At 33.4% G+C, this 11652-nt stretch overlaps 1 protein-coding gene across 8 annotated transcripts; it reads right to left on the bottom strand.

The window, feature by feature from the left end:
* Positions 1 to 1089: 1089 nt before the first annotated feature.
* LOC106057358 (tumor necrosis factor receptor superfamily member 10C-like) lies at positions 1090 to 11553 on the bottom strand. Of its 8 annotated transcripts, none has more exons than XM_056008418.1 (4): positions 11491 to 11553; positions 10816 to 10872; positions 5107 to 5728; positions 1090 to 2137 (listed from the first exon to the last, which is right to left on the bottom strand). In XM_056008418.1, exons 3-4 carry the CDS (start codon positions 5612 to 5614, stop codon positions 1881 to 1883), a joined length of 765 nt encoding a protein of 254 aa, XP_055864393.1. In that variant the 5' UTR covers positions 5615 to 5728; positions 10816 to 10872; positions 11491 to 11553; the 3' UTR covers positions 1090 to 1880. The 8 variants fall into 8 exon arrangements, with proteins under 8 accessions (XP_055864393.1, XP_055864391.1, XP_055864392.1 ...); XM_056008416.1 differs by having other exon boundaries at positions 11310 to 11521; XM_056008417.1 differs by having other exon boundaries at positions 10816 to 10867; positions 11310 to 11521.
* Positions 11554 to 11652: the final 99 nt, after the last annotated feature.

The following is an 11652-nucleotide window of genomic DNA, read 5'->3' as shown; positions in this document are numbered from 1 at the left end:
TTTAATACATCGGTTCCAATTACTTTAAATATATATATATATATTTATATATATATATATATATATATATATATATATATATATATATATATATATATATATATGTATATGTATATATATATATATGTCTATATCTATATCTATCTATCTATCTATCTATCTATCTATCTATCTATCTATCTATCTATCTATCTATCTATCTATCTATCTATCTATCTATCTATCAGGGCCGGACTGGTTTTCGAGATCGGCCCGGGCCTTTCTATACAATTCGGCACACAAATTCTATATCATATGATGGGCCTCCAATTTTAGGTCTAGCTGTCCTCGAAATCATGCTGACAGTGACCTCTATATCTATATAATACACAAAAACTTTATGTTGCTTTTGAATCGCTTAGTATGTAGGCCCTAAAAGGATGAAGCCAACTAGTGGCACTGTCTACGAATGAAGGCCATTGCATTATTTCGGAAAATGCTAAATTAAACTAGTAGGCTATTACACTGTAGAGTCTGCGTTCAGAGAGCCTTTTTTAGAAGAGAATAGTATAAAACCTTTAACTATTTGATATGTACCATAGTGGCATCCATGTGGCCCTTCGGTGGCCCGTCCGGCCCATTTGGGTACCGGCCCTACGGGCATTAGCCCGATTGCCCATATAGCCAGTCCGCACCTGTAATATCTATATCTATCTAACTATCTATCTATCTCTCTCTCTCTCTCTCTCTCTCTTTATATATATATATAGGGGTATGGTGAAAAGTGTGCACAAGTGGCTAAGAGACCAAATCGGCGCCTAATCCTCGCTAAACGATTCTGAGCTATTTTAAAACAATGTTTCTAAAAAATAAATAATATTTGCGTATGGAACTAAAGACCCGCAGCTTCTCATCCAAAGAGCCGAAGGTGGCTCGCGACTCACAAGTTGCCGACCCTGGGCCTAGGCTGGTGTATATGGCCTTTCCAGACGGCATTTCTGTTGCGTCGACTAATTTTCAGAGCCAAAAAAAAAAAAGTCTTAGGCATAGGTCGTTCACCAAACGGGATATACTATTATTTAAATAATAAAAAAATATTTTAAAGTGTATTATTGTTTATTGTACTTACAATGGATCTATCACTAAACGGAGGAGAAAAACTATGCACAGCTTTTGTTTTTCTTCAGTTAAAAAAAAGTATATAAGAAATTAAAAGGTAACTGTAAGATACATAACTGGCGTATTCGTTAGAACGTGTTGACGAGATTAATGTTATAGTAAATTGATTAAACTATAATTAGTTAAAATATAAATAAATAAATAAACAAAATTGTAACGTGTAAGAGTGTTTTGATTGTCAGTTAGGATGAGATGCGTATTTTCATTGTTAGTTATGATGAAGTGTGTTTTCATTGTTAGTTAGGATGAAGAGTGTTTTCATTGTTAGTTAGGATGAAGTGTGTTTTCGTTGTTAGTTAGGATGAAGTGTGTTTTCATTGTTAGTTAGGATGAAGTGTGTTTTCATTGTTAGTTAGGATGAAGTGTGTTTACATTGTTAGTTAGGATGAAGTGTGTTTTCATTGTTAGTTAGGATGAAGTGTGTTTTCATTGTTAGTTAGGATGAAGAGTGTTTTTATTGTCAGTTATGATGAAGTGTGTTTTCATTTTTAGTTAGGATGAAGAGTGTTTTCATTGTCAGTTATAATGAAGTGTGTTTTCATTGTTAGTTAGGATGAAGAGTGTTTTCATTGTCAGTTATGATGAAGTGTGTTTTCATTGTCAGTTAGGATGAAGTGTGTGTTTTCATTGTCAGTTAGGAAGGATGAAGTGTGTTTTCATTGTCAGTAATGATGAAGTGTGTTTTCATTGTCAGTTAGGATGAATTGTGTTTTCATTGTTAGTTAGGATGAAGTGTGTGGTGTCATTAAAGGAACTTCTTGAATCGTAGGTTGAGGTGAAGATGGAGAATTAGAGTCACATAGGCTTCGTATTTGGCGCCTAAAGTAGAATACAGCTACAACGATCCCAGCAAATACCAAGAAGCCTATCACTATTCCTGCAATAGCCCCGGGTTCCATGCTGCTTGAGTTTTCCACGTTGTCGGTAGATGAAGAATCCATAGTCCCATTCGACCCAGTTATTTTCTCAGTAGTAGACTCTGAAGGGAAACAAAATCATGAATACTTTAGAGCACAAGTGAGAAAAAAATACCTTAAAATGAATAAAAATCTTATATTGAGTGAAATGTAATCAATCACTTTAATCAATCCTGTAGTTAACAACGGAAAACATGCTTCAACTAATACAATCCGTTAAGAGTCCACTAAACAGAGTCTACTGCGGAATTTTCTGATAATGTGGTAGTTCCACAGCTGTACTGCCCACTGAAAGCAAAGAATGTTCAAGGGGATGTGATGGGCCTTAAAGGTGTCAGTGATATTAGTTGTCATTATCCTCTGGATTGATCTAACAACAGGCTATATTTCTTTTTTAGATGACTTCCTTAATCGCTTAATCTCCAAGGTTCCAATTGTTTCTTTGTTTTTCCATTTCAGTTTTCCTTGTATTATGGCAGTTGTCTACTATGCGGCGACCCCTAATCGTGATTTTTTTTTGTTTATTGGTATTTTGGGGTGGGGGGTGGGGGCATGTATTACAACAAAATCAAATGTAAATAACTGATAGGAATTGCCAAAGCTGTATGTTTAATCAAGAGATACTAAATATTTCTGCTAATAGCTAAATATCATATAAATGATGTTTTGTATCTTTATGAGTTGTATTTATTTACAATTACGTGTTCACTAGATTCATGATTTTATACTTAGGTGACAATTTAGAAAACATGACTGGACAGGGTAAGCAACTTCCAGCGATTGAGTCATAAATTGCTACAAAGTTGTTGCGACAGTTTGTGAACAAAGCTGTCCTTGGTTAAGCTTGTTTCTGTTTCACCAGATCATGAATTGTATTTGAAAGATCAGAACAAAATGTCATCTTCAGCGTCAATTATACTTCTGTATTTAACAAGTTTAAAAAATCCTGTTTCTCAAAGATATGGTGTTGGAAATTTAACTCGTAGCTGTTTTCTTATAAAACTAAAAAAAAACATTTTTCAAACTTTACATTAACTAACTTGAGTGTGAAATAGAAGAACATTTTTGGATTTATTAAATTCATTACAACGCCTTGAAAACAATCACGCATGACGCGTAGGACGTAATCATCTTCTTTTTTGAAGTAACGTCTGTATTATATAAGATAAGATAAGAATCGAATGTTGTTTTTGTTAAATCGAATTCACAAAATTTAGAGGGATAACATCGTATTTTTTTATACTACTTCTGTCATTCTTGTGGAAATTATTAATACTCGTCGACGAATTAAATAGCAAATTCCAATGACCTGTGGGATAGTCATTCTGTTACAAAAGTTGAAAACCAAACCAACAATCCAGAATACTTTGCAGAAATTTCAAATATTTTTCAACAAGATTTTTATTCTTTTCAACAAATGAGGCGAATCTTGTCAAATACATCAAGATGTATAGTCTTCTAGTAGTCTTCTTTAAAATCGACATCATTTCTAACCCTTAGAAAAGATACCAACAACAGAGCTAGACAGGCCTTAGAGTAGAACCCCCAGGGAACAATACCTAGAGGAAGACCAAAAAGAACGTGGCCACGAGGTGTACTAGTGAAGCCGAGAGGGCAGGAAAAAGCTGGGAAGCCATTAAAAAACTAGCAAGCGATGGTGGAGAGTGGCGTGTTGTTATTGAGGCCCTATGTTCCATGCGGAACTCAAAAGAAAGGTGATAATGATGTTAACAAAATGACTATTCAGTTTGTACATCCTTATAGACTCTGAAAATGAAACTTCATTACAAAATGACGCGGTAAGGTTTTTCAATGCCTGCTTAAACTATAGAAGTGAAACGTTACTGTGAATTAAATCGTCAATATATTTTGTTTTCTTCACGCTCTTCTATTTGAGATCCATTTTAAGGGATTGTTCCATAATGAAAATATTTCCTTACAACATGATGGCGTATTACTAATTATAGACGGGTGTGCTTCTCGTAAACCTTCACCCTGTAAATAATTGAAAATATATCTATGATTCTGCAATGTTTATGCAGCGAGTTTATAATGTTTGAAACGATTTAGATTCAGTTGTTTCTTAACATCTATCCTCGAATAACAATTACAGTTTGTTTTTTTTTTAAACAAAAAAAAATTAATTTAAAAATGTGTAAGTTTGTTAGTCGAAAAAAATATTTTTTCTGATAGTCTTAAGCGACCCCTGGAAAATCGCCAATCGACCCCCAAGGGTGTCTCAACCCACATATTAAGAACCTCTGTATTATGAGATAGTGATACGGCGATGTCAATAATAAAACGGCTTTTGTGTGTGTGTGTGTGTGTGTGTGTTAATGAATAGTAAATCAGGGCTATCAAAATCCACCCTTTTGTCAGTCAAAATAGGTATTTCCAGACATTCCAGTATAATAGGTAATCGGCTGACTCAATGACCTCTTGTGGCAAAGTATTAGTATTAAGGAGGCGTATTTTTCTTAATCAGATTAGATAATGTTAATATTTAAATTATTAGAAAAAAAAAATGAATGTTGTTATGTCACGATTATGAATTAATTACTTGTTTCGGAAATAGGGAAAGTTTTAATTTAGAGACAATGAATGGCGTGACTACTTTAAACAAGACTTTGTTTTGGATACAACGAAATATCAGGTGCTGTAAACAGACTACTTCCAGGACGCCTTAGAGATAGGAAGCCCGGTATGAACGTATAGAGTTAGCTGACATTCGACGGTAAATTATGAGTGAGTGGTGTGAATGTACACTTTGGTTTCTTATAGTTATAATTTTTTTTTGTTTGGTGTAATGCTCAAATTGAGAGATAAATTTCCATACGGACAATAAAGATTATTATTATTATTATTATTGCTATACTTGTTCGACATTAACCATTAGCGTCGACTATATTATATTCATTGTTCGGTCTAATGCTGGTGTTACATGTTACCTCTGTTTGGTTTATCTGTACTATCTTTTAAAGCAATTTTAAATAAAGCATTAATTTTTACATTCAATTTTTTTAGTCTTTACCTTTCGATTGGGACTTTGGTGAAGAAGCGATAGAGGTTGTAGTTGTTATTAGTAGACAACAAAGGTTCGTATCTGAAGAAATATTGAGGCACGTTGTGTTTTCATTAACAGGTTCCAGCTTCATCGCAGGCTCAGGACAACAGACTGTATCACTAGTTTTCGTGCAGTTCGCTGCTTCGTACTTATTGATGCCACTGCATTGACTGCAAATCTGACAAACTAGAGGGCGCCCATTTTTGCTGAATCTTTCCTCCTTGCATTTTAGTTCCGAGTTGTGCGTGGCGTTGCATTCTTGTAGAAATACTTTAGTATCATCTGCATCTTCGCATTCTTTACACGCTTCATTCGTATGATTGTCAGCATCCATATAAGATCCTTCAGAACACTTCACGCATTCGTTAGTGGATAAATACTGGCCAGATCGGCATAAAGCAAGGGACACAGGCAGTAACGCTATTAATATTGTCGGAATAAAAATGAAAACATGTCTGTTTTGGAGAGTTGCCATAGTTATTTACAATCACTTATTTAAAAAAAAAATATTTTGGCGTTCTTCTTTAACCCTATTTATTGCGGGTTAAAATACTATATTCCTCTATCCAATCATTGAATTGACTGTAATCTGTAAATAAAAACAAGACTGTGGTAAATAAGTATTTAAGTAAGTATTTGTCTGTGGGTAAAATCAAATCACTCACTAGTGCCGTGACAGCCAGATTCAATATTTTGTTTTTAGAAAGTAAAATTGTACCATATAGATGAATTTATTCTTATAACATGCGCTTAACGATCTTAACAGTATGTGACATCTAAAATAGTTGAGTGTTAAATCCATATATCCTTGGAGTGTAATTAAAAACTCGTGTAGAAATTTAACAGAGAATTAAAATGTACTTTAGAGCACGCTAAGTAAAAAAAAAACAAGGTTACAAAGACAGTTTGTGTGAAACACAAACTCAAAATCGGCCCCCGAAGTGGTCCGCCTAGAGCAGTGATTCCCAAAGTGGTCTATATAGACCCCCAGGGGTCTACGAAGATTTCCAAGGGGTCTACAAAAGTAAAAAAAATAAATTGGGGGTCTATGAGATGCCCACGGGGGTCTACGATAATAGATTTAATGCAGGTCGAGTTACTTAATTTTCACATTCCATTAATGTAATTATTTCATACACTAATATATGATTTGTACCTTCGTTAATGCTTTAAATATTTATCCTGCTATTCAAACGAAAAATTGTTGTAATCAATGTCAATACTTATTCAAATAGCTTAATTTTGTCTACATGTAACTAATATTAAGAAAAAAAAAGAAATGTAGACAGTACAGCATTAATTATTTAAATTTGGGATTCCTTCCTTCCTTGTCAAACAATCAGTTGCCTAAGTGACTTTTTTCTGACAATATGAACCAGGTTCGCTGGAAGATCATCTGAAACAATGCTACCCTGACAAAAATAAAGATTTGAAAAACTTTCGAACACTCAAAGTTCAAAATAGACCCACAAAATCTTTGTTCAACATCATATAGAGAAGATGATGGTTTGTAAGCGTCTTAAAGATTTTTTTACTTATAGCAAAATACGGAAAACATCAAAGGTCAAACATTGATACTACCAGCCGTTTTACACAAACCTACATCTGTTATTATTGAAAGAATTTCTTTAAGCAACAATACAGTTCAAGGTCGCTTCGGTGGCATGAGTGACAAAAGTTTCTAATGTAAATCTTTGCAAAAGACATAAATACAGTTTGGTCTGACAAGGTGTAGCGCTGTGTGCTACAAACTGTCTAATGGTCACCATCTCATCTCATCTCTGCCTGTGGTCCCTTCTGGGCATAGGTTACCAACCAGCTTCCTCCAGGCATCTCAGTTCTGGGCGAATCTCTCCAACTGTCGCCACGTCTTGCTCATCTGCTTCCAGATCGCGGAGACCTGGAGAACCACCATCACCACCATGAAAAAAATCCAGGTATTCATCAAAACCTGCCTGAGGAAAATTTTTATGATCCGCTGGCCAGACAAGATCTCGAATGAGGAACTGTGGCATTGAACAAAGCAGCAGCCCATTGAAGTAGATATCCTTCAGAGACGCTTGAGATGGATAGTTCACACCCTTCGCAAGCCTGCATCCAACATAACAAGGCAAGCCCTAACCTGGAACCCCCAAGGAAAGAGAAAGAGGGGACGGCCCAGGAATACATGGCGCTAATGGTCACCGTCTCCTTATATTTCCCCAGGGTTGACCCACGAGACCTTTCCCATGTTTGGGTATAGTAGCAAGGCAGCAGAGGTTTGAATTCAGTTTTCCTTCTGCTAGGTGGGTAGCAAGCCAAGGTTAATGAGCCCTTCCTGCTCGAAGTTTACTGGTTTAGGCTCCAGTTACTTGCCTTCGACCCATCTCCTGTTAATGAAAACAGTTCCACAGATTCAATATTTGAGTAACACGTGAATAATCAAGAAATACACGAGAAACTGCTCTTTGCGAAACCTTTTACGATGATACTTAAGGCATATTAATTAATTAATTAATTAATTAATTAATATTTAATGTTGGAAAGACTACTTCATAGTACGACAAATTCGTATATAAAACATATTAATCGTAGTTTTAAATTATTTATCACTCTTCAACTCACTACAGTTAGAAATTTGTTTACAAAATGTTGATGAATTTGCAAAAATGTGAAGTTAAGCAAGTTACAAGTTGAGCAGGGGGTCTACTGAAAACCAGAAAACGTGGCAAGGGGTCTACGAGACAATAAAGTTTGGGAACCACTGGCCTAGAGTCTTCACCAGGTTTCGAATACGTGACTTTTAGTTCCAAGTGCTTTACCCCTCAGCCAAAGCATCTCCCTATATTCATTTAGCGTACACTTATATTTTTTAAAATAATAATTATTAATCTTATCCATACATTCAAAATTAACATGTCACATTGTAATAAAGAGAAACTAAAAAAGATTTATTCTTCTAACAACATCAGATAAATTGGCAACACGAAAAAAAATTCTTGATCTAATTTACAGATGACAAGATTTACCCCACGCAAATAAAAATTAACGTCTTCATTGTCAATCGTCATACAAACTAGACATAGATCTAGCTAGATCTAGATCTAGTTTTAGATCTAAATCTCGATTCAGTATGTAAGTCTAAGCCTAGATCTAGAAATAGATCTAAGTCCGTAGTTTAGATATAGAAATAGATCTAAGTCACTAAGTCTAGATCTAGAAATAGATCTAAGTCTCTAGAGTCAGCTAGATCTAAGTCTATATCTAAGTTTAGATCTAGATATAAAAACTTGAAAAAACTCAAACTCTTTTTAGCCTTATTTAGACTTTCGACTGTCAAGTGTAGGACCCTATAATGAGGATATATATACAAAAGTAGTACGTTATTACTTAAACTTACAACTAAAACGAAGTTCATATCAAAATTCTTTTTAAAAAATAACAATTAAATCAGTATTCTATTCAATGAGTTAGTTAATAAACGGAAAATCTATTTTATAATGATCCAATGCCATTTTTACCATTGTGACTTTAGTTGCAAATGTTTTGTACCAATGCGCGAATCTATGAATGAAGCTTGATTAATGAAGAAATCCATGACCTTTTAAAAAGAGTTACCTCCCCTGAAGTTTTTCATTGAATAGTGGTGTAAAAATGACCCACCTCCTCCAATACAAAACTAAAGCAAAACTATAGTAAACATACACAAATCCCCCACCACCAAAAATAAAAATCAAATCCTGGCTATAACATATGACATGCTATTTGTGGTCCGGTCTACAGCTACACATCCGGGCCGATTTTGATACCCAGTCCGCCCCTGATTATCACATCTAGTATAAGTATAAAAGCGTTCAACGTAGTAGCATTATTATCTATATAAATACTTAGAATAAAGTCGAGGACAATATTTCAGGAGGATAAAAGGAGGCATGGTGGTAAAGCATTTGGCTTACGAAACCGAAGGCACTCGAGTTCTAATCCTAGTAAACTTGGGGTTTTTAATTTCAATATCACGCTTCTTTTATTTATATAATAAAGCGTGGCTGCTCTGTGTTTAAAGTTCGTAATCTCCAAACCGGGCGTCCTGGCTTCGAATCTTAATAAAGACTAGTATTTTGGACCCGTTCAAACTTTAGACGTTGGGGTACAGTAAAAGCGGTTGGTTGTTTTGTGCTGACAACATAATACCCTCGTAAACTGATGGCCAATGAAATATATTACCTTATAAGCATCTGCCCTTTGGATCGAAAGGTCTGGAAAGCGTGTTTTACTTTTGTCTGGTGGGTAAACGCTAGTTTAAAAAATACAACGATAAACACAACATTTTCTGCTTACGTAAAAGGTTGATACATTAATATGTTTACTATTATAGATAGTGACGACTAGCTCTTTAGAATACAGATGTGTGTGTATATGATATCTGTAAACTGATTACATTGGCCTCATTCATGACAGTGAATAGCTAATTAAGTTTTTGAACATAACTTTAAATAGCAGGATATTGCAATGTAGATACCTCAGAATATGCATTTTTTTTTAAATACCAGAAATAGTGCTAGGCTTCACACAGCTTTCAACTCCGATCTGTTTTAATTTTAACTCAATATTGATCTCTAACCTTTCGTTTATAATTGTAGCTAGGTGTTAGACGTCTAGACACAAACCCACCCCCCCCCCCAGATCTTAATTAGTAGAAGATATAATTTAATTAAACAATAAAAATATAGAATAGTTTGCAACATATAAAGAACACTGCACTAAACCATATCTCTCCCATCTCGAACCATGCCTAAAATTATTATGGTATACGTAAGGGACGAAACTAGGGAGACTTCAGTAGATTTCACGTTTATCGGAAAATTTAATCGAAATTTAGGTGTATATTATTTTTAGAATAGATTAATTAGGAAAATTTAGAACACACCTTGAAATATAAGAAAATATAAGAATATAAGAAATATAAGAATAAAAAAAAAGAATATAAAAAATATAAGAATATAAGAAAATATAAAAATATAAGAAAATATAAGAATATAAGAAAATATAAGAATATAAGAACATATAAGAATATAAGAAAAAATAAGAGTATAAGAAAATAAAAGAATATAAGAAAATATAAGAATAAAAGAAAATATAAGAATATAAGAACATATAAGAATATAAGAAACTATAGGAATATAAAAAACTATTATAATATAAGAAAATATAAGAATATAAGAAAATATAAAAATATAAGAAAATATAAGAATATAAGAAACTATAAGAATATAAGAAAATATAAGAATATAAGAAAATATAAGAATATAAGAAAATAAAAGAATATAAGAAAATATAAGAATATAAGAAAATGTAAGAATATAAGATAAAAAAAGAAAGAAAGTATGAAAATGAAAGCACATTTGTAAGAATATAATAGTGACCTAAAATGTGTCTCTATCCAGAAGAAATAAAAACATGTAGAGCAGAACAAACACTGGGTTAGTGTTATTATCGAAATTTCAAGAAAAACGCAATGTCTATTTTAAGCTATCCCAGTAAGACGGACATAAATATTTGCCGTCTGTGAACCAGGCACAACAGAATAAAACAAAATATGTTGTAGTTTTTCTTTTTTTTTTGTTTAGAAAAAAATCTGAAACAAAATGTTAAAGTTCTAAATGAAAATAAAAAGGAAAATATTCATATAGCTCTCACCTCTTCTTGGAACATTGTATTTGCCTAACGTTATTCACAACGTCTTTGAACCCTGACCTACCGCCGGACACGTGAACATGCCAAAAAAAAAATGACCAAATGAAATTAGCTCTTTACATGGGTACACTCGAAAAGCGAAAACATTTCATTTTTCTTTTATTATTATATCCGACAAATTTAGTCTTTTTTTAAAGATGATAGTTAAATCAGTGTAAGTAACCTAATATATTTAAAAACAAATATAATTTCCCATAAGCGTTTATACCATCTAGAAAATTGTTTCCCAAATTTTTTTCCTTAACGGAACACTTAGCACAATCATTTTGCTAATTTAGTTTTAGAGAGATTAATTCAAATGGTGTCCTAGTTAATTTTTCCAGTACTTCGTGGTACTCCTAATCAGTCCTCTAGGGTTCCGCGAAAACACAGTTTGAGAAACACTGATCTAGAGTATGAATTATTTGTATGTTATAATATGAGTTATCTAAAATCACCTATACGATGCTAGATCTAAAAGAAACCCTTCAATTAAAGACCATGTTACTTATTACAGCAATTTGTAAACAAACATATAGACACTACAAAACGTAGCCAGAGTATATACTTCAGACTAAAAAGTTATAAGCACACTGAATTATTTTTATAAACAGTGAAAATAGATAGGACCAGACGAACCACTGTATGAAAACGCACACAACACATAGACCATTAGAACAGCCTTCACATATACAACCACACATCTACCACACTGTTTCATGCATTGATTATCGATTTTCATTTGATATCAATAAAAAGACAGTATTGGCTATATTTATACACTAATAATGGTTTTTAAAA

The sequence above is a fragment of the Biomphalaria glabrata genome, chromosome 13, assembly GCF_947242115.1.
Source record: "Biomphalaria glabrata chromosome 13, xgBioGlab47.1, whole genome shotgun sequence".
Lineage (NCBI taxonomy): Eukaryota > Metazoa > Mollusca > Gastropoda > Planorbidae > Biomphalaria > Biomphalaria glabrata.
The sequence above is the reverse complement of the archived record's forward strand: the minus strand, read 5'-3'. Positions and strand labels throughout refer to the sequence as shown.